The sequence below is a fragment of the Drosophila innubila genome, chromosome X (genome assembly GCF_004354385.1).
Source record: "Drosophila innubila isolate TH190305 chromosome X, UK_Dinn_1.0, whole genome shotgun sequence".
Taxonomy (NCBI): Eukaryota; Metazoa; Arthropoda; class Insecta; order Diptera; family Drosophilidae; genus Drosophila; species Drosophila innubila.
The window spans coordinates 20,160,819-20,183,570 of record NC_047626.1 but is presented as its reverse complement, the minus strand read 5'-3'; the positions used below and the strand labels follow the sequence as shown (position 1 = coordinate 20,183,570).

Genomic DNA, 22,752 nt, shown 5'->3' with positions numbered 1-22,752 from the left:
TATTTATGCAATTTGCATTTAACATTTCGAATTTAAAATTTCAATTTCAATTAAATTTAAGTTTACTTTTAATTCTTTTTGTTTGTTGTTGTTTTTGCTTGGCGTCTGCTGCAGATGATGATGTTGTTGTTGTTTTTTTTTTTCACACATTGGAATGGATGTACGGGTGTGTATGTATATATATATACTTATGTACAACACGCGCCGCAATAGTTGTTGTTATTTAATATTTACACGCATAATCAGAAATATTTGCTTAACTTACATAAATTAAATAACACTATGGTAATGTTGTTGTTGCTGTTGATGTTGTTGTTGTTGCTGGGCATCCAATTAGCAAAGCGAAATTCTGTGAATTTTGTGTGCCGCATTTTCACTTGATTTCAAAGCATTCTCTCTCAGTCTGCTTGTTCGTGAGTGTCGCTGTGTGCTTGTGTGCATATACTTACAGTGTGTGTGTGTATATTTGCATTGCCCCCCAACCCCTCCCCACCCGTCGCCCTGTGCCCTCATCAACCTGCTCTTTAGACGCGTATCACCTCACCAGGTGCCTGCTTGGGACAGAGTGCATCATCAATGCTATCGCGCAATCGCAACGCCGCATTTAGCTCGGAATCATCCTCGACGGATGAAGGCTGTGGCTCCACTGTAGTTACAGTTGGTCAGATGGCTGGTCACATAAAGATGTCGCCCGTTGCTGTCGATCCTCCGGCATTGGTTTTGCGGGGCGTGGTTGGCACGCCATGTGGACACGTTGTCGCTGCCGACACTGCGGATTTCGATTCATCCTCAAAGGTGACCATTTTCTCGCTGCGTGGCTTCAATGTCACAATCTGAAGTTGGGCGGGCGGCGGTGCCGCAGGCGTGGCAGCGGCACAGAGTAACGTCTGTGGTGGGCCCAACTGTAGGCCATGTGGCATGCCCATGCCCATGCCCATGTTGACGCCCATATTCACACCGACGCCCATGGGCATGGCCATGCCCATGTTGGGCGAGAAGCGACGTGGTGGCGGCAATGCCAAGTCACCCACGCCCGACAGATTAAACTCACTGATGCTGCGTGGCACAAAGTATTCCATGTGATGCTCTGGGATCCCGGTGGACCGACGTATGGGCGTGTTGCGTTGAAATGCCGATGTGGAGGCGCCACCAACGCCAATGCCACCGACACCGACACCGACACCGCCATGTGTCATGTGACTGCGACGCGGCAATGAGCTGTACTGTGTCAGTGTGTGGGCCGGGCCAAAGAACATGGTCTGATGCTGGCCGAGACTATTGGCCGGTTGAACGCCGCCTCCAGTGCCGATGGCTGAGCCAGCGCCGCCCATTAGCTCGGCACTGGGTCGTTGTCAGGAGGGTTTCGGTGTGACAGCCACGGTAACTAGTGCCAATTCCTCAGCCTTGGGCATCACATGATCCTGAACACTGAAGCGACGCAGCCACATCACAATTTCCGTTTGGATCAGGCTAAAGCACATGGCCACCACAGCCATGCCCACCAATATGTATGCGGAGGCGGTGTACAATGTCAAAGTGCCGCTCGGTGCCAATTCGCCAAATCCAATAGTTCCCAACGAGGTGAAGCAAAAGTACAAGGATTCGAGCACACTCCAATTCTGCAACTTGTGAAACAAAATGGCGCCGCTTGTGACATAGCAAAGGAGAACGCACACACAGATCGAGATGGGTACGCTGGGTGATCCTCGGGATGCATCTGCAATTGATTTTCTGCCTTGTTGCTGCTGCTGTTGTTGTTGCTGTTGCTGCTGTTGTTGCTGCTGCTGCTGCTGTTGTTGTTGTTGCTGATAGACCGAGGGGGGTAAGCCGTATTGATGCAGTTTACCCGCCGGATGGCCATACTGTTGCTGGCCCTTGACCTTGTCCGATTTGCGGCCACCGCTGGTTCCAGTTGCGGGGCCGCTGGCCACGCTGCCCTTGACACGCTGACGTCGAAACAGGCATCGCATTCCGGCCGAGAGTGCCTCGCCCATGGCGGATAGATAGAGCAGAACAATGGGTATGCCGAACAGAGCGTAAACAAGAGCCGCCACGCGGCCCCATTGTGTGCGAGGCGAAATGCCGCCGTAGCCTGTAAGGACAGAGTGAGAGAGAAGAGAATTTGAAATTAGTACAACAGTATGACAGTTATTTGTTAGCACTTCATACCACAGAGTATAACACTTTGTATAACAGTATAGCACTGTATAACAGTATAACACTTTGTATAACAGTATAACACTGTATAACAGTATAACACTGTATAACACATTGTATAACAGTAGGATTCGAAAATTTTATTGAAAGTTGAATCGCATTGTATAACAGTTTTTCATTTTATAGATTTTCTTCCACCTTAGACCAACACACAGAATTTCTGCAGTGTCTATGATAAAAAAGAGTTCTGTATCTTGATCTGTATAAACATTTGTATATTAGTTTTCGTATAACAGTTATAAGAGTTAACTTGGCACTGTTAACAGACTCATAATATAACATCCGGGCATTCATTTGCCTTCATTGACTTGAAAAACATGGCATTACCATTGGATTACCTCGCCACCACTTTCAATCCCCCTTGATAGAGTAATTTGCCGTACTGCAACAACGTTTTTAATTTTTCCTGTGTTGGCCACAAAAAAAAAACGAAAAAGGGGAAAAAACTACAACAACAAGCACTTTTACGGCCAGACGTTTTGCTTTTGACTATGGCTTTGATGTTGTCGCCCATATAGCCGGCAGGAGAGGAAGAGAGCTAACGTGGGAATGTGGACAGAAGGAAGTGAGGGGGCAGCTACGTAGATGTTACAGCCGCCGGGCACGACCTAACCCAACATGCCGACCGTATCCAAAAGAGTCTTGGACCGAATGCGGCGCCGGATCTCGCTTGGCCGGCTCCAGCAATGAACTTTTAATGTGGAAACTTTTATAATTGAGTAAAATGTGCGTATACATATATATAATATATAAAAAAGATGTGTTTCTCTCTGTGTGTGTGTGTGTATGTGTCGAACATGTGTGTGTGTGTGTGTGTGTGATGCGACTATGTAGCCATGTATTAAATTTTATTACTTAAAAATAAAAAGCCAACATTGCGACAGCAAAAATATCAGAGAAAACAAGTAAAAATGCGCAAAACCTCATGGGTACGACTATAAGATACTACGGAAATTGCTTATCTCATCTTTGTTAAGGTCAAGCTGTTGAGATTCCCAAAACGAATTATAAAATTATCATTTAAAATGTTGTTTACCCCTAAATATAAAACCCAAACTGCTTTAAATTAGCAAAAAAAAAATTGATAATCCAGAGAAAAAACAGTTTTTTTAATACATCATACTTACTTTTTACTTAAACTAACTTTAGTTTTAAAACAGTGAATAGATAATAATAAAATCTTTATCTTAAGTTGTATTCTCTAAAATTTTAAAAAATAGTTATGAAAATAATAATAAGACTACAAAAATATGTAAAGTGTCAAGAAAAAATGAAGAAACTAAATTGATTTTTTTGTTTGCATACAATTTGACAATAATTTGAAACAAACAATGGTTTACAGGTTTCTGAAACCGGCCTGAAATTATGTTCTATGATTCTAGCCGTCAAGAACATTTTGGAGGTGTTATCTGTGGGTAACGCTATGTACAGTCGCCTTTACAGGGTATTAAAAAATGAATAAAATAAAAAAAGAGAGAATACAGCAAATGCTTTTGGCTGTACCCATAATGTAATAATACTTTAAAACCCCAAGCACGTTTAAGTGCACATGTGCTAGAGCGAGCAGCCGAGAAGAAGAGCGAGAAAGTGGGGGAGAGAAGCTCAGAGCGTCGCTGAGGGGGAGAGACTGAGGGTAAGCGTTGGTTTAGGGGATACCGTAACCCGCTCGAAGTCCGTAAGCTACGCAAAAAGTTGCTAAAAATTATCATCATCATGCTAAAGCCTGAGCCGCAGTTGAATCCCAGGCCGAAAGCCAACTGCCCTATGGTCATAGACGAGTCATATCCATACATACATACGTACGTACACCTACGTACATACACCTAGGTGTACACATCGTTCTCTGACCTCTTATCCACACCAATGCCTTGGCCAAAGTCATGAATTTACACCCAACCCACAGCAGCCGCTTGGTGAAAATTGTTAGTGAAAATTATAACATTTACAATATGGTCTCCATAAAATTGTATGTAGTTATAACTAACTAACTAACGGCGTGCACATGTCGGCCTCAAATTGTGGATACAGATACGGCCCTTCTATCATTACCCCCTCCTCAATCCACTCGGACCTTTCAACTCACCAAGATTTGTAATAGTGGCATGGCAAAGGGTAGACCAAGGGAGGAAACAAGGCCTCAGGCTTTCGGAAAACAGCCAATTACGAGTATGCGTAGCAATTTTCAAGTTTATCCAGCATAAAAGTAAAACTATTTGAAATATTGTTGCTGTTAAAGTTAATGCTGTTTTTTGTACGTGGTGTTGTTATTTGTGGGCTTGACTTAATGGCACAAAAATATCCAAAGCAAGAGTGTGTGACTAAAGGATACGACGCAAATTAACTTTTGATCAAGTGGTGGGCACATTCCGGCTCACTTGGCTCACTTGGCTCACCGAACTCTTTCCGTTATTTTTGATCATTTGCTACCAACAGAAGGATACAGCAAATGCTCCTTAATTTAATATGAGCTAGTGATCGAGGTTCACTGATAAAAAAAACAGGAGTCTTTTGATATAGAAACCCAAATAAATTAATAAATAATAAATAAAGATGATTTTCGATATTGAATTATTTATTTTACTTGCATTTGTTATGTCTCTTTCTCTCTTATAAACCTCATGCTCAGATCAACTGATTGACTGTTAATTTGGATAGATATTTCAGCCGCAGTTAAGATGATTGCATTAATTGATTGGATTGGTAGTTGGTCTATAAATAGACAATTCCATTGTCCGAAATAAGCAAACACTCTCTGAAATAAGAGAGAGAGAGAGAGAGACTTCTGTCCGAACTGTCGGGCTGCTCGCTTGAGTGAATTTGCAGCTTGTTGTGTTGCCATCAAAGTGGAAAGTGGACTCTTTCTGGTTGCCACTTTGAGTTTCCGGTTCATGGTAAAGTGGCAGCGGTTACGTTTTAGCCCAGAGTATCCCCAAAATTTCCGACTTGTTCCCTTCAGCTTCCTTCCGCTCACTCTGCCTCTGCCTTTGCCTCTCTCACTGTCAACGAGCAGCACATTGCGCATGCAGCAACGCAAGTCGTTTGATTTGATTAGTGGCCATTGATTACAACGCACAGCTAAAGAAGCTACAAAAGCAGTACCAACAATAACAACAGCAACAACAGCAGCAACAACAACAGCAGTAGCGACAATAATAAATGCAAAGCAAGCAACGAGCAACGTCCGGCCTCGGTAGCATGACCTCGAGCTTCAAAGGCCGACCAGCTCCAACCTCTCTTTATTTCTCGTTGCCACTGCCACTTCTCCACCCCCGCCCCTCCCCTTCCCTTCATTCGCTTTCTCCCTCCCTCTCTATATTTCTAGTTGGGGGCCAAAACCAACAAAATATTTTACTACGGCAATTTTCGGGCATAAAGTAATTACAAAATACACACACTCAGGCGTAGACTCTAGAAGCTTGAGGGTGCGAAACGAGAGAAGGGGATAGAGGAAAGAGGAAAGAGAAAAGAGGCATTGACGCTCAGAGAGTAGGAACGGTGGGGGCTGAGGGAAGTGGCACAGCGAGAGCCAGTGAGAGTCTCTAATAGCTAAGAAATTAATTTTCACAAAAAGCTATTAAGAGAGTCACAAAAATTGCTCAAATATAAAACCAAACAATGCGCATAAATAGGGGAAAGGGAACGAAGGCGGGCACCACAGGACGATATTGCTATTGCCAGCTCACTAAAGGATGTGGGCTGTGGGCGTGGCAGCATGGAACTTAAGTCTGAAACAGACCAGACTGGAGGTCAACGCGACATGTTTTGTTATCCCTCAGTTAAATTGATCTACTTACCAGAATTTAACAAGAAATTATGAAGAAACAGATTGAGAGAGACAGAAAGCAGAAAAACTTCATCGAGCACGATCAAAGATAAAGACTCTAGTATCTTAAGAATTTTAAAATAATTTCTTATTTAGATGCCAAACAGTTTTAGTGCTTAACTTACTTCTTAAAGTATACTTTTTTAGTAGTGTGAAGTTTCTAAAAAATATTGAACGGCTTGCGTAATAATTTATTTAATTATTTTAAATTTGATATGAGTAAAATTAGAGTAAAAATAAAATAAAATACTAAATAATTAAACTGTTTAGTTCGCGTAATTTCCCATTAATTTCATTTTATAATTTTTTTTGGCAATAATGAAACTAAAAAAAAACTGTTGCTACCAAAAAAATATTCAACAATTATACTGATATCCAACTTAATTCCCTAATTAGTTTCACACAATGTGGAGAGGAGTCATGTTACGTCATGTTGTGTCTTGTTGTATCGCGTATTGTCATGTTTAAATGTTGTAGAGTCCTTTTGGGACAAATTTAGTCGTGTCTAAACATGTTGAGTTGTGTAGCGTAGAGTGGGGACAAGTTTGGTCGTGCTGCTTCAATGGTTAACCGTGTTTACTCGTGTTGAATCAAGTGTTAAATCGTGTTGAGTCCTGTGTTTAGTTACGCTTATGTATGTGTGTTATTGTATTCCACGTGGACAAGCATAAACACGCACGAGCATGCACAAAATTGTATTATCTTATTCGACCCCATGGGTAAAGGCAATTGGATAACTCGTGACACGAAAGCAAACACGCGACACGAGCTCAATTCAATTCAATACTCGACTCATTTAAAGTTGCAACGTTTTAATTAAACACTTTGCAACACTATAAATATGTGTGCGTGCCTATGTGTGTGTCTGTCAGCAGTGAGTAATGAAATTGCGACAGAATCACGCGCCTCATCGTTATAAATAGACAAATGTTCAATAAACAAAGCGACGCAAAAAAGATAAACAAAACGAGGAGATGGAGAGATGAAAATTTGTGGAAATGGAAATGGGAAAATAACAAATAATCATCATAATGATATGCAGCTATACAAAAGACAATGTCTCCCCTCGCCACCTCCAAAAAAAACAGCAACAACATGACAGCAAACATTTTTATGACATGCCAACTGCCGCTTAAGGAATTAATTAAAAATTAAATGGCCTATTAAAATTGTTATCGAGACGCGGCGTCGCCAGCAACGATGTTGGCCATTTAAGTGACAAACAAACGCGAAATGGAAATAAAAGCAAAGCAAACACACACACACACACACACCCACCCACATATACAACAATGACAAACAGTCCAAAATGGCTGCTGCAATCGCTCAGCAGCGAATTTAAGAGGCTGGTGGAAGGGGTGGAGGCAAGGCAATCGCTGTTTTGGGCGTGGCATTTGCTCGTAAAACGATGAATGCGCTTATGACAATGTGAACTGACGCCAGTGGGGCATAAACATGTCAAAACATGCATAAAAATGTCCAAACATGAATAACAAACAAATTGAGAAAGCCAGGGAGGGAAAGAGAAGCAGCGTAAGACTGACAGCAATGAAAAGAGAGAGTGAAATCTCTCATCATTAAAATCATAGTTTCATTTTGAACATCGTAAAACAGTAGAATTACTGACTGATGCTAATTTGGCCATTTTAGGCCATAATGCAGTGTATAACGGTTGCAATGACAGCAAAGCAGACGGGCTTGAATTATTTACCACAGAATATTAAATGCAATGCTGTCTGTTGACAAGTTGAAGGCAGTATAACAGCTAGTATAACAGTTGTATAACAGTTTATAAGTATGCATTGCGATACGTTACAATAATTATCATTTTGGGTTGTGCAGTCAATAGGTATTATGTATAACACTTGTAAATTGACCGAATTTCCGGCTCTTTGTTTGCTAACTTAAAAATTTGCTTCAATAGACTTTTATACTAGTTTGTATGCAGTCCTAAGTGTTGTACGAAAGTCTTGAATCAAGCTGACAGCTGAAACAGTTGCGCGTTTACATAACAATCGAGTAACACATAATGACTTAATGTGTTTGTATAACACTTTTCTCTCCACCAATTTTTGCATTTTTCGCCAGCTTGCAACAGCGAACAAAAAACAAAAAAACAAAAAAAAATGAACGGAAACAAAATGCTTTTCCGCTGCGCGCTGCAAGTTTGCTGTAACAGTTTTTGAACAATTTGTCAAGCATGCTGAAGGTTAAGAGTGAGCAAGAGAATGATAAAGGGGGATGGGGAACAGGGAGGGGTGGTGGAAAAGTAGATGCTGAAATGTGACAGAGTGGCCACTCGAATGGCGATGGCAACGCTGCTGGCAAAAGGCAACTTAATGCAAATGCCACACAAAGCTAAAGCCATGCCCCATGAGTTTATTTTTGTCGTTGCTGTTGCTGTTGTTGTTGTTGTTGCAAGTGCAGTTGTTGCCATTTGATTTGATGGCATTATTAAGCATTGATCTGCCATAATATTGAATTCGCCATTGCAGTTGCAGCAGTTGCAGCAACAGCACAACAATTGTCCATTTGATTGCCGACAACAGCAACAACAACAAAAACGGGCAGCTGTGACCCCCCTTTGCCACTGCACCTCGTTGCCCCAAGTGCAAGCCTCCTCATAGCTTAAAAGATTGATGCGCTGCAGTAAGCTACATCAGCAGCAGCTGTTGTTGTCGTCGTTATGTTGCCGATGAAAAACTGCCGAGCTCGGTCAAAGGACAAAGACAAACGGGTTGCGGACCGGGGGAGAGAGAGTCCGGGTGCTTTGTGCCACGCGACGCTGCTACGCAACGTGGCATGGTAAGTCCCAACTGGTATGTTAGTGTGACACATATCGAGTTTCTCTTGTTTTTATCGTTGTTATACTCAGTATTATTATAACTTAACGGCAATGTGCGTGCATATAAAAAGCAGAAAGTAGAAAATCATCGATCCCATAAAGCATAAATAATAATGATCAGTATCAATAGGCGAGTCAATCATTCGTTTGACTATCAAAACACACTAAGAACTAGAGCTAAAAAAGTTGCCAACAATTCTTCAAAGAGGTGCTTAGAAATCAAAAGCAACACTTTAACTAAATTATGATATAAACGCTATTCGTGATCGACTCCAAAGTATTTCATAATAACCTTCAATTTATTTAAGAAAAAAATTAAATAACATAATACTTATCCTGAATGTATTTTTTTTTATATGTTTGTCAAGTTATTTAAAGATTTAATATCGATTAGTCTTGATTTAAATTACAGCGGAATATTTTTTTTATAACTTTTCTTTACCCATACATACACCAATACATTTACATACATTCTTGACTAGATATGTTTAATTTGTTTAAGATAGTTTTAATTTGTTTTAACATTTAAATTAGTTTTTACTTATTTTTTTGTTTAAATTATTATTATCTGGTGTGACTCAATCTAAAATACGGATAGTGAGCATTTCACAGTCGACTGCGCTCAACTATAACATTCCTACTTGCTTCAGTTGTTATTGCTGTTGTTGTAGCAAGACATTAAAAAATGTATGCATCCTGTCATGAGAGGAGGGGAAGGGAGGACCTCTTGGCAAAAAAAAGAGACAGAGAGATAGGATAAGGAAAGGAGAGTGTAGCACATAAAGTGTTGAGTGGTTCGTTACGCGCTTCCCTGAATAACAGCGAGTTGGATGCGTGAGTGTGTGTCTGGTGTGTGTGTGTGTGTGTGTCTGGTGTGTGTGTGTGTATAAGCATGCCATTTAGTATGGTGTAGGCGCTGTCCTCCGCATTGCAGAGCGTGAGGAAGAGGTGTCTAGGGGGTGCGGGGTGGTGGAGGTTTTCGGGCGAAAAATGTTTGCATCAGCAGAATGTTGACTTATCAGTGATTGTTGTTGGCGCGTTGTATGCCACGCTCATGGCATTATTTGTTTTATATTTGACACCATACACGCCCACACACACAACTCACAGCTCACACTCACACACACACACACCCACACGCACACAGAGACAATAGACACCCACGCAGCGTTGAGGCCATAAAAATGCGTGTGCGAGCTGCGATGAATTGCAATAAAATAAAATAAACTGCCGCGCTTTTTTTTCTGCTTTCTCAAACAACAATCGAAGCAACAACAATATCGATAGCAACAACAAAAACAACAGCAACGACAACGACAACAACATAAACAACAATCAGGCAAAGGCAACACCCAAGTGACCGGCCATAGATTTTTGGTGGCACGTGTCACAAATTATAGTTGCCACTCGACCAACAACCACAGCAACAACGACAACAACAGCAACAGCAACAGCGACAACAATAATCAAAATGGCAACGCATACAAATTGTGTAATAATAATATTACATAAGTACAACAAAACGTGACGCCTGTCATAAGTCAGGGTTCAACAAATGACCTTTACGAACAACAACATCAACAACAACAACATAAACTGTCACATTGATGTGTATGAACAACTGAATGCGAATTTGTATGAGAAATGAGCTAGAGAATTGGGAATGCAAGAGTGAATGGAAAGTGGAAATGACAATGAAGAACTTTAGCACTTGCAGCTGCCACTCGATAATGATTGTGGCCAACGCATGAAATAATGGCCCATGGTCAAAGTGCGTAATAAAGTTGTTCTATATGCGAAAACATCGGTACAATGACAGGACATGTAAATAGCATCGTTTGTTTATCAATGCAATAACAGCTGGGAATATTGATAGCTTTTTTAAATCAACAGATCTCAGATAAGAAAATAATTATTGTTTTTATTAACTGGAGTTTTTCCAGTCAAATTTGATAAAGTTAGTTAAGTATTTCAATTAACACTAAATAATGCAGCCCCCAAATGTAGGCAATGATATTTGCAATTGGAAATAAATCGGATAAAGAAAGAAAATAAATTAGAAAGGAAAGAGAAATAGAAAAGAATATGTTATAAAGAGATAGTGAAGTATAATATCTTCTTGGAGACTGGAAAAATATAGAATGAATTTAAAAAAAAAACTCTTGAAGGGGGACAGAACATTAAGGAAAGAATTATCTTATTAAAATTAGACAATTATTCTTTAAAAATTTTAGTGATACGTGTGCAGCGCTACAAATAAAGATGCAGAGTTGGGAGACTAATAAACGGAAGTTATAGAATAAACGAGGGGGAAAGAAATGTAAATATAATAGAGACAGACTAAGAAGAAGAATGTATGAGTTGAAAGGACGGAACGAGAATAAAGCACAAAGACTAAACCATCAGAATATGAGTTATGAAAACAAAAGAGAAAGGCAGCGAGGTAGAGAGAGTGTGATAGAGAAAACATTGAGAAAGGAAGATCGAGTGAGACAATGGAATAGAATGACAGGGTGAAAATAAGAAAAAAGGCATTTAATTAAGATGGAGAAATATTAAAAATATAATAGAAAAATAAGGCATTTTAAGTTGATTCGAAAATTAATACAAAATATTTGGAACGGTGTGGAAAATGGAGAAAAAGAGTATTTTATAATATATAAATATATATTTGAACTAACTATCTAACAATACACACAACTTTAAAGTTAAAACTTGAGATATCTTAAAATGAGATTTTTCTGAGATACTTCAAATCTTGACAAACTTATTTTATTTTATTTTGTCTTTAAACACACACTAGTATGTATACTAATTTTAAACTGAATAACATTTAATAATGGTGTATTTTGTTGGTTAGCGACCTTTCATCGTTGTAAAAGGTGCTGATTTTAATTCAAGTACGGTCGTTTTTGGATGGCATTTATTTATGAGTGCAGAAAAATTTACCAATGCAGTATTCGATTAACAATGCGAGAAATTCGAATACATTTCAAGCCAATTAAAAACAGGCCATGGATCATGTCAATGTTCATTGTAAATGCAGCCGAAACACCGACACACTGTGCGTAACTGCAACCTGCAATATTCCGACAATCCTAGACTATGGAGTTCTACAACAAAGCGAAAGCCATGAGTCATAAAGGAAAGGGAGAGAGAAGGATTCTTAAAACGGAATAAAGTTTGCCAATGTGAGTGTATGTGAATGCACTTGTTAGAAATTTACCAAAAGTAGAAAAATAGACAAAGGAATTGCACAGATAGAAGGAATAGTAAATAGTAAGATATTCTCTGATTTTGAAAGAGAAATTGAAAAATTATTCCCTTGGCAATTGAGTTCTGTGCAATGCAATTAGTCTTATTATTATCACAGGCTAGTTACGAATCAATTCAATTGGAAAATTTATAGCACACACATAGCCTTGCTTTTATTGAATCATTTAAAAGTAATGTATGCAATTCTCCCTTTGTTTGTGCAACAAATATGTATGTAGTCGTCATATTTAAAATTTAAAAGGCGAACTACTAGTTGTTTGGTATGGAAACAGACCTAATTCCAAAATGTTACCCTTGTCAAAAACAAGGAAGAAAGCTTTAGTTAAGTTTGCTCGTCTAGAAAATACCATGTGTTTTTAAACGTTCTTTATTTGTATTTATTTATATAGTATCGAATAAAACTAGTCGACGGACAGTATAAATTAAGCATTACCTGAAAATAAAAATAAGAATTAAATAATAATAATAAACTATTAAACTATAAAACTATTAATTATAATACTCGATTTAATATAATGACTGAAAATATAAAAATGTTAAATCAAGTTAAGTTACTTTACGTCTGGAAAATTCAAAAATTGTTAAATTGATCCAACATTTGTTGCAAGGATTGGCGAAAACCCAGAAAAAACCCAATCAGATTAAAAAGTTTAGAATAAGATTATGGACCCAGTACTCAAAAAAAAGTACAGGAGTCTATTGGTTTTGTTTTAACGAATATGTGCGTTACAGGCAGAAGGAGGCGTGGCAGACCCTATAAAGTGTGTATATTCTTGATCAGCATCAATACCCAAGTCGATATAGCAATGTCCGTCTGTCTGTATGAACAAATAGATCTCAGAATATAAGAGCTAGAGACACCAAGATAGAGAAGCGATGGAATCAGGGTATAATCTTTGAGAAATATAACATTGTCGATTTAAATTGAATTTTGTATAAAAGTTGTTGTTTCATTAGTTAGGCCCGGGACTTATCGAGTGAGGTGTTATATAAGCAACATGCTGAATACCCTTTTTTGTGAAATTTTAGTATCCACAAGTTTCATTTGATATAATTTACAGGGTATCAATATGTCGCTTTTATCATACAGATAGCGTTTCGTCCGTTGTTAATAATAAATTTATAATGAGCAACAAACAGGTAAATGGTAAGCATATTTGTGGACTCAGCTGTGTACATGCATGTGTGTGTGTGTGTGTGTTTGTGTGTGTGTGTGTATATGTGTATGTAAGGTGCTTCTGATTGTGACTGCAGTTGCTATAAGTGAATTGCCGCTGTCACAATCATAATTACATTATGTTTACAGCGCGCGAATAGAAAGAAAGAGATAGATAGCAGGGAGTGTCTATGAGAGAGAGAGAGAAAGAAAGGTGGAGAGAATACCCGCAAAAGCCACAGCACATGGGCTGTCAGCAATCATGAAAGGCATAAATCAAAACAGCGAAATACACAAACACAGAGTGACCTTATATGTAAAGCCAACAAAGGCATGGGAAAAGGCAGAAAGAGAGGTTTGCTAGAGAGAGAGAGAGAGAGAGAGAAAGAAGCATGAGACAGCCCTGCTTAATAGAAGCGCATTTGGTTGTATCGCAGATGTTAAAATTTATGTGCATATGTGTTAATTTTATTACTTTACAAACACTGGGAAACACTTCTCTCTCGCTCTCTCTCTATGCGTGATATTAATTTCCCATAATATCGACTCGTTTATTAGCTGGCAAATAAATTGAAATTGTATTGCCACAGCAACAACATCGCATTAGTTGAAAGTTTTTTTTTAAATTATTGAAATCGGGGCAATAACACAAGCTACAATCGAGGGAAAGCGACCGTAAGAGACCCTGTAACTATTCTCTATAAAAGCGAACAAACATATTAAAATTGAGCGTCTACTTAAGGGATTTACCAGAAGGCAATTGGGTTGGCATTTGTGATATCACCTGGGTGCAATCAATCAATAGTTGAAAAGCTCTTAAACTGCATAAAAGGCTCATTAGATTTACGCACTTGCCACACTTGAAAGTGAGATCTCTTGATCACTAGTAAACTTTTTAAATAATAGGCACTAAAATGCATGTAATATTCTGAGTGTGTAACTAAGAGTGTGTGTTGAGTGTAGCATCATTAGCGAGTGGCGAAATTGCCCCAAAAAGTAGGCAATGAAATTTGTTGTATGTGCCAATTGCTGACAAACGCTGTTGGCCATTAGGCAAAGAGCCAGATTTACAGCTTGCGACGACAGTCAGTCATTCTGGCCTAAACAATAGACAACGCTGATGCTGTTCCAGTGTCGTGGCACGACTACATTTTAATTGAAAGGTGTTGCGGAAGGACGACGAAACAAGAAAATTGCCTATGGCTAAACAAAGGGGTGTGGGTGGCGGGGACCATTAAAAATAGCTCAACAGGGATAAGGACAGCAGGAAGTTGGCTGACTGGTTGTGAACATAATGTAATCGATTCGAGTTAACCAATTCAAGCTAATAGCCTGGTTACTTTGGATTTAACCTGCCAACTCTCTTCTGCTCCCTTCTTGTGGCTTCCTTAATGCCCGCTAAGCGTATTAACGCAGCAAAAACAAATAACAAAACTTTGCGAGCTGCAGCAACTTTGGTAACACATGTGAAGCCCACCATGTAAGTATGCAACTGGACCGGGATTATTTCGATAAACGCATGTCGACAAATGACACAGGACTACCAAATAAACCATTTATCTGGGATTTACTATTTGCTGTGTTAAATGTTAAATGTGTTGAAGTGGAGTCAACACTTTCAATGTACATTTCATATCAAGCTTAATTGGTAATGCTAAATTAAAAGTAGTTAAACTGCACTTTTATTTGCCAAAGTTAAATTGTAAATTGTTCTATGTCAAGTAAAATTTAGAAAGAAAGAAAACATTAACTCTTAAAAGATTGTTAAACCAAACTCTTAATAAAAATAAATACAAGTTTTTAAATTATAAATAATAAGTTTTCAAGAGATTATAAATAAATTGATATAGATATAGAAAATAAAATTAAACAAAAATATGGATAGCTTTAATTTTGTCTTTTTCTTTTTTTTTCAAATTGTAAGTACTTTTAAAAAATTCAGTTCAATATACTGACTAGTGCGAAAATTTAATAGGTAACCTTAACTCTTGTAGAAGTGGAAAAAAAATAAAAAATAAATAAATAAATAATATTTGATGTTTTTTTTACAACTATTATTTTGGTGGACAAAACAAATAAATGTGAACAAGTTATCTGCAGTTCATTTATATCCACTTACATCTTCCCCTTTACAAGGACATTTATTTTGTGAAGAAGCATTATTCTAAATTGTTACTGCTCAGATAATTATTGTTTTTTTTCTCTCCCTGTGTGAGGGAAACACATGGTTATTGATAGTTACTTGCGACCTCTGAAAATCAATTTGAAATTCATAAATATCATTTAGTTTAGTTGTTTTGTATTTTCTGGTGCCTAAAAAAAAAACGAAATTCCCAAGCCAAATCAAATGTAGACCTGTGTAATAAGTAAATAAAGCTCTATTAGTTTCCATTCATGTGTGTGTATATGAGTATGTGTGTGTGTGTGTGTGTGTGTGTGTGTGTATGAGTATGAGTGTGTGTGAGACAAAGGCCTATAGCAATTCCCCAGACGCTGGCTATTTATTATTATATTTATAGAAAACACATTAACTCGGTTTTACAGTTGCGACAGCTGACGCTTTTGGCGAAGTGGCAAATGGGCAAGACAGGCAAAAGGGAAGTTAAAGGGAGACCAAGGGGAATGCATAAAACAATCAAAATCCCCACCAGACGACAAAATGTACCCAAAACGCATTTTGGATAAATTGTTTCATAATTGATTGATGTGCTGGCACAACACACAGAAAAAAGAGAAAGAGAGAGGGAGAGAGAGAAAGACTAACACAGTGATAGAAAGATTGCAAGATATAATCAAACTGATATAAAGAGTGAGAGGTAGATAGAGAGAGAGCGAGAGAGAGGGAGAGAGAGAGAGGGATACATTTGGGCAAGCTTAGGCGCATCACTGATTGTTATTGTGTTTTAGGCTTTGGTATATGTTTAGTTATAGGGTTTTCCCCCTAAATGGATTCCTGGCCTGCATGACCTGCCCGTTGCCCGTTGCCAGATGCCAATTCTCCGTTGCCAGTTGGCAGTCGGATGTTGTTTGGTTTTGCCCCTAGCTGCCAACCGCAGCAACGTTTACGGTCTGTGTCTGTCTGATGTCAAAATAATTTCGATGACACCCTCAATACAAACATTCAAGTGAGGTTAAGGCAGACGGAGGGAGTAGGGGTAGATTGAGGCGACTGGTTGAGTTATTTAGACAGATTTTTGATAGCTCTTCCACTCTTCCTCTCTCCCTCTCTCGCTCATTGCCTTGGCTATGAAGCGTGCCTGAAATTGAGTTTTGATTTCAAACCCAATTTCCCCATAATGCGATGCGGTTCCTACTCCTACCGATCCAACATCTCTCGACCCGACAATCGTCAACCATCAACCATCAACTGGCAACTGGCGACTGGCAACCGTTGACACTCCGACAAATGTCGATTCGACGTTGATGTTGACGTCAAAGTTGATGCCGCTGATTGCCACAATTCGATTGATTTCACAGCGCATTTGTATTGTACACAAACACACACACACACACACACATACACACGCGTACATATATAGAAATACATTTGTGTGACAAAAAAAAAAAAAATAGAGAAAGAAATTCTTTAGTCCGGGTCAGTTGAGGCTGCTTTTGATGTTTACTTGCGTTTGACTTGCTTCAGTTAATGTAGCCACAATTCTAACGACCGCGAGAGCGAGTGTGTGGGTTATGCTTGGGTGTTGGTGCGTGTGCAAGGGTCTGGGTGTGTGTAGCTGCCACTTGACAGCTTTCATTTTGTGTGTGTAATTGGACGCCACACACACACACACTCACACACATATACACACACAGAGAGAAATACAAGTTTTTAAGCTTTTCCTTGCTCTCCTTTTCTTAGCTCAGTTTTAAAGTATGTTAGCAATCGATTTCTCTTTAATTCCTATTATTAAATAATTATTTTACGTGATTAGTTTTTTGTTCTGTAACTCATTTTAGTTAAAGCTTGACTTTAATAACATAGAAATAAGCATACATCCAGAGTTTTGGACAAGGTTCTGTTCGATAATTCGAAGCAAAGAACTGATTCAGGAAACCCTAAGCCCAAGGTTTTTTTTAACCTACTATATATACATATAAAACTGCATATATATATTTATATATATTTTTAAATATTATTATTTAATAAAATAGCTTTTGATTTTATTATTATTTTTTCACTGTTTTTTTCCAACTAAAATAAAATGATAGATAGTAAAATATAGAAATACATAAAAATGTATGTAATTATATATTCTCCGCTTGAGGGGAAGATACAGTTTTAAATTTAAAAAAATTCCTTTTCGTTCGTTTTTATCAAGATATATACATAGATCTAAGAGCAACAATTATCTATTTTTGCAAATCTTTGACAAATAAACTGCAAGCTTTACAAAGCAATTTCACGTTTCGAACTCTTAACTTCAATTAGTCTGTCAGTCAAACCCTCAATCAATGAGTCTGTCAATCAATCTTTTAGGCAGCTCCACAAAAGAAAAAAATATATGAAAATTGATTTACATAAATAATAACTTAAATTGCCCAATTTAATGCAAACTGTTGGAAAAATTGCCACTACAATTTTTCGATTGAAAAAACATTAAGCATGAGACAAAATGACACTTATAAATAAGAACCTGTAATCTCAATGCATAGATAAGCCCATGATCATGACACGAAAGTGCTTTGATTAGCACGAGCGTGTTCAAAAAAATAAATATAAGTAATTAACACGGGTTTATCATTAACTTGCCAAAATACAATTAGCAAGTGGAGATGGGGAAGTTCAGTAGTGCAAAAGAGAGTGGGAGAAATTAAGAGAGAAAGATGAAGCGAGTTGGGAGATATTGACAAATTAATGACATTTTACATGCATCTTAATTGCGTGTCTCTGGTTTTTTGTTGTTGCCGCATCCTACAGGCAAATTGTTCTGGTCTGGCCGACATGTTCCATCCTGTTCTGTTCTCGCTATCGACATTATCATCGCTCTCTGCACTTGTCAGCCAAATTGCTTAGCCCTCGAGCTGCTTATAATTTATTGAAATCGTTGCGTGAATGCTTCTCTCTTTCGCTCATTCTGTCTCTCTTTTATGCTCTACACGGCAACAACTTGCCTACGCCCAATGCGCACACACATTCCAGTAACTGTCGTAGGCTCTATCATCAGCCCTATAACCATCCCTATCACCAACCAAACCAAGTCCCTATCACTTGCCCTGCAGTCTTTGCACTGCCGTCTCGCCAATTTGGGGGGAAATTGCAAAATCAACGCGCTCGTAAATTGAAAAATGTTGTCAAGTGGGCGTATATCGACGAGAAAAAAAAATAACAACAACAAGTATATCAAGAAAATACAACAAAATATAGAGACGAGGCTCGGCATTTGCCGCCAGCTGACAGTTTGTTAATTAAAACCAGCAACCGGTCAGGCGGCGGTCAACTGGTCATCCAGTCATCCAGTCATCCAGTCAGCCGGTCAGCTGTGCATTGAGGCGCTCAGTCAACGTCTCGAAAATACACACAAGCACACACACACAAGAGGAGTGGGTGTGCGTATGTTTGTGTCGTTGGCAACTCTGCAGTTGGCAGACGCAAAACGTCAGCTCAGTGCTAATAAATTGCCACATCTTCAGAAAAAAGAGCTGCAAGCTCAATGGATGACAAGAAGGCAAGGGAGATAGAGAGAGAAAGAGCGCAAGTGATAGAGAGAGAGGGAGAGAGGGAGAGTTACTCACCTATCGTTGTAATTAATGTCAGTGAGTAGAGAAAGGCCGAGGCGTAGGTCCATTTGTGCGTCGGTGCATTCATTTGCACTCCCCCAGGCTGATAAACCTTCGACTGGCGCACAGCACGCAGCAAAGTATCCTGTAAGATAGATACAAACCCACACAATTTAGCAAATGAGTGCGACAGAGACAAAGAGAGTGAGGCGGGAGAGCTTTAAGAAGCGTTGAGAAAAACTGACCTGAAACAATTGCACCTCCTGGGCGGCAAGACGTGTCCAGTTCTCCTTGTAGAGTATATTAAGATCCTCCGTTATGGACCACAGACGATCAACAGTTCTTCAAGAAAAGTAAAGTGCGATAAATATAGTGTGTTAAATAATAGAAACAATACGTACTATAAATGTATCCTATACAATTTGAGACGATTTTTGACATCATTTTCAGACATTTTTTTAAGTTAATGTCCCTATCTTAAATTATAGTACAACATCAATGTAAACTATAACCTTGCAGGTTATCTATTAGAACTGAGAATGTTTTGCTTAACAAACAATTCCTTTCATTACGATAGTAAGTTATAAAGTTACCATGTTAAGAATAAACAACATCCATTTTCTTTAAGGCTAACTATTTTTTGTACTTCGTTCATTGTTATATGTAAATGTCTTTTTCGATACGACTATTTTCGTTTCGAATTGATATGAGGCCTTACAAAAAAATAAATATTAAAATTCGTTGAACAAAAACTAAAGTATTTAATAAATCTTATTATTTGTTAACAGAAAAGTGTTTTTTTATTCTTAAAGATATCTCCGATAGAATCTCAACGTCATAACCTAAAAATAATCCTATATCAGCTCAGTTAGTGTTTTATGCTTCACTAAATGTTCTACACAAACTTCACTTAATGTTAACACAGTTTATATTACATACCTGGAACGAATCTCGGCATTGGCCAGTTCTGTGCGGGGATATGGCTTGGAGGCGGCAACAGCTGTTTCCAGTGCATTCGCATCCTCCAGTTCGCCCTCGAGCGTTACAAAAATGATGGAGCCCATGGCCGTGTACAGCAGTACCAACAGCAAAACGCCTAAAAGTGTATGATACGTGGAAAGTTAAAAGAAGTAAGCATAAAGAATTGTTTAAATATTTGCACATTTTTTTTTAAATTTTAAACTGTGTACAATGACTTAAAAGCAGACTTTGTAAGCTAGAGAAATAATATCATTATTATTATATTATGTTATGATATATAATCGTTGAAAATATCTGCTTGCTGTTCTGATTCTAAATTATTCTGAATTACTATTACGAGTGAATAAATATATAAAAAAAATTAATAAAAATAAATAAATATATAATGAAATAAATATAAGATAAGAGCTTAACGTAGAAGTACGTAAATTTTATAGATTGCGACTATTGCAATTCTAATATCCTGTGTTTAAAGTTGGAAATAAATTTAAATTTGGTTATTTTTTCTTTGCCGACTGCTTTTACTCTTGCAAAAAAAAAAAAAAAAAAAAAAACAAAGGTTATTTTCATAAGGATTGTGAAGTAAATCGAGAATGAACTGGAAAGTGATACCGATACTTTTATATCGAGCCCTATTGGCATAAATTTGTTTTTTGATGCAAATGTGATCATATTTACCAACTGCATGTGCACACAAAATACTTAATTTGTATTGTCTATATACTAAGATATTGACCTGTCAATTATAACGTAAGCAGCAAGCTGCATACGAAACACGACACACGATTACTCAAAATTACGTTATTTATGCAAATAGGGCTCGATATTTCAATTAGTAACTCTGCCTTGTGTATGGGAGTTTCTTTCAATTTTGATATATTGTCAAACGAATAATTAAAAGAAACTTATAAGGCAACCAGATACCGCCAAAAGCAGTTGAGGTAACTTACCTGTCGCTGATATGCAATGGGATTTGGGCGCCTTTTGGCAACCGCAGAGTCCGCTGCTGATTGCACCGTTGCCATCTCTTTGTTTGTCCGCCTTCGATGTGGATGCGGTGGCGCCACCAGCGACGTTGCCACTGCCACTTGCCGAATTGCCTGCACCTTGGGCGCCATTTGTGGCGCCACTCGAAAAGCACATGCTTGCACCGCTTTGACGACCCATGCGAGCACCGCTGATTCTCTTGCCACCAGTTGGTGCACTGATGTTGTTGCTGCCGCTGGTGTTGTTGCTGTTGCTGTTGCTGTTGCTGTTGACGCTGATGTTGCTGTCGTTGCTGAGAAATGCCGCCAGCGGCAATGGCGGCTTTTTGTTCATGCCTTGTTGCAGCTGCTGGTCAAAAAAAGTTGTTGCTGCTCTCGCGTCAATCAATCAGTTAATGTGGCTATCAGGTCAGCAAAATTGAGCAAATGGGCAAATTGAGCGAATGAACAAATGAGCGATTGCCGAATCGCAATCAAATCATAAGCATTTGGCGCGTCATGTGGCACATAATTTGCATACTTCGTCGAGCTTCAACTTCTCCTCCTCCTCCCCCTTCACTTTCTCCTTCTGTTCGTCTGTTGCTGGCGGAACGTTTACCGTTTTGTCGCTTCACGTTATTATGTGACCGTCATAAAATGTTGTCCACAGCTATGAAAATGTTTGTTGTTGGCCAAAATTGTCACCGGATGCTGCAAATGTAAAATATTTTCGTGAAAAAAAAAAAATACAAAAATTCTGGCGAAATGAAAATGAATATTGCGATGCTGTACACACACTCAAATACACATACACACACACACAGATACATAGAGACACACATATGGCGTAGACAAATTGTATGGCAAATGCGGCGTAATTGAGTTAACAACAGGAAGAAGGGGAAGTTATTTTAGCTGCAAAATACATAATATAAAACGAAAATTTTAATACGCTACAAAACCACTCAAAAGTGGCAACGCGTTGATATGCGATCTAAGCTGTTGAGTGTTGTTAAATTGTGTGCGTGTTTGTGTGTGTGTCTGTTATTTTATAAACTTTTAACAATTATATAAGTTTATAATTTGACACACTAGTCAGTTAATAAGAAACTGTTGATAAATGAGTTAAATTGTTAGTGTTGTAAACCGCTTTTACTGCGGTATTTTAAATTGAAATTTAATTTATGGTTCAAATAAAACGAATTTTTCATGTTCATGTTAAAGTTAACAGTAATTTGAAGCATTAATCATTAAAGTGATTTTTTTAAATGAATGCTAAATTTAGCTAGAAAAAGTTATATCACTTGACGTGATGCTTACTCGACAGTGTTGCCATCCAAATAAATGGCAGCCCTAAAAAATAGTTGTATTCAAGTTTTTAAATATATGACACATTTTGTCAACTTAACAAAGTATCCTTGTCATATTAGAAAACTACGATAATTAAGCACTTATTAATCTGTCATAAGGATGACAAATATAAATAAATTCATGATTATTTGTAAAATTATAGCCTATTTCCACGACCACTCACATTTGCCACATTTGCTCACATTTGAATGTGTCAGATTTTTGGCTTTACACGACTAAATGTGAAACTGTTAAGACATTTGTCATTCACCCGAAATAAATCAGCAGTTCGATTTCTGTGCAAAAATTAAAAAAAGTTGAAAATAAGAAAACTTTCATTTTTATTTTTCAATTATAATTCGCGCACATTTTATGCTACCTTATTTATTGAACAAAACAGCTGGTTACAGGGATAATTGAT

The 22,752-nt window shown here is 38.1% G+C and overlaps 1 protein-coding gene across 1 annotated transcript; it reads right to left on the bottom strand.

Moving 5' to 3' along the window:
- Positions 1 to 512: 512 nt before the first annotated feature.
- On the bottom strand, positions 513 to 21,159 carry LOC117788025 (uncoordinated protein 58). Its single transcript, XM_034626683.1, is given in 5 exon segments — positions 513 to 2,092; positions 19,051 to 19,180; positions 19,281 to 19,377; positions 19,975 to 20,131; positions 20,967 to 21,159. Coding segments are annotated over 5 exon segments (1,995 nt in total). The 3' UTR covers positions 513 to 674.
- Positions 21,160 to 22,752: the final 1,593 nt, after the last annotated feature.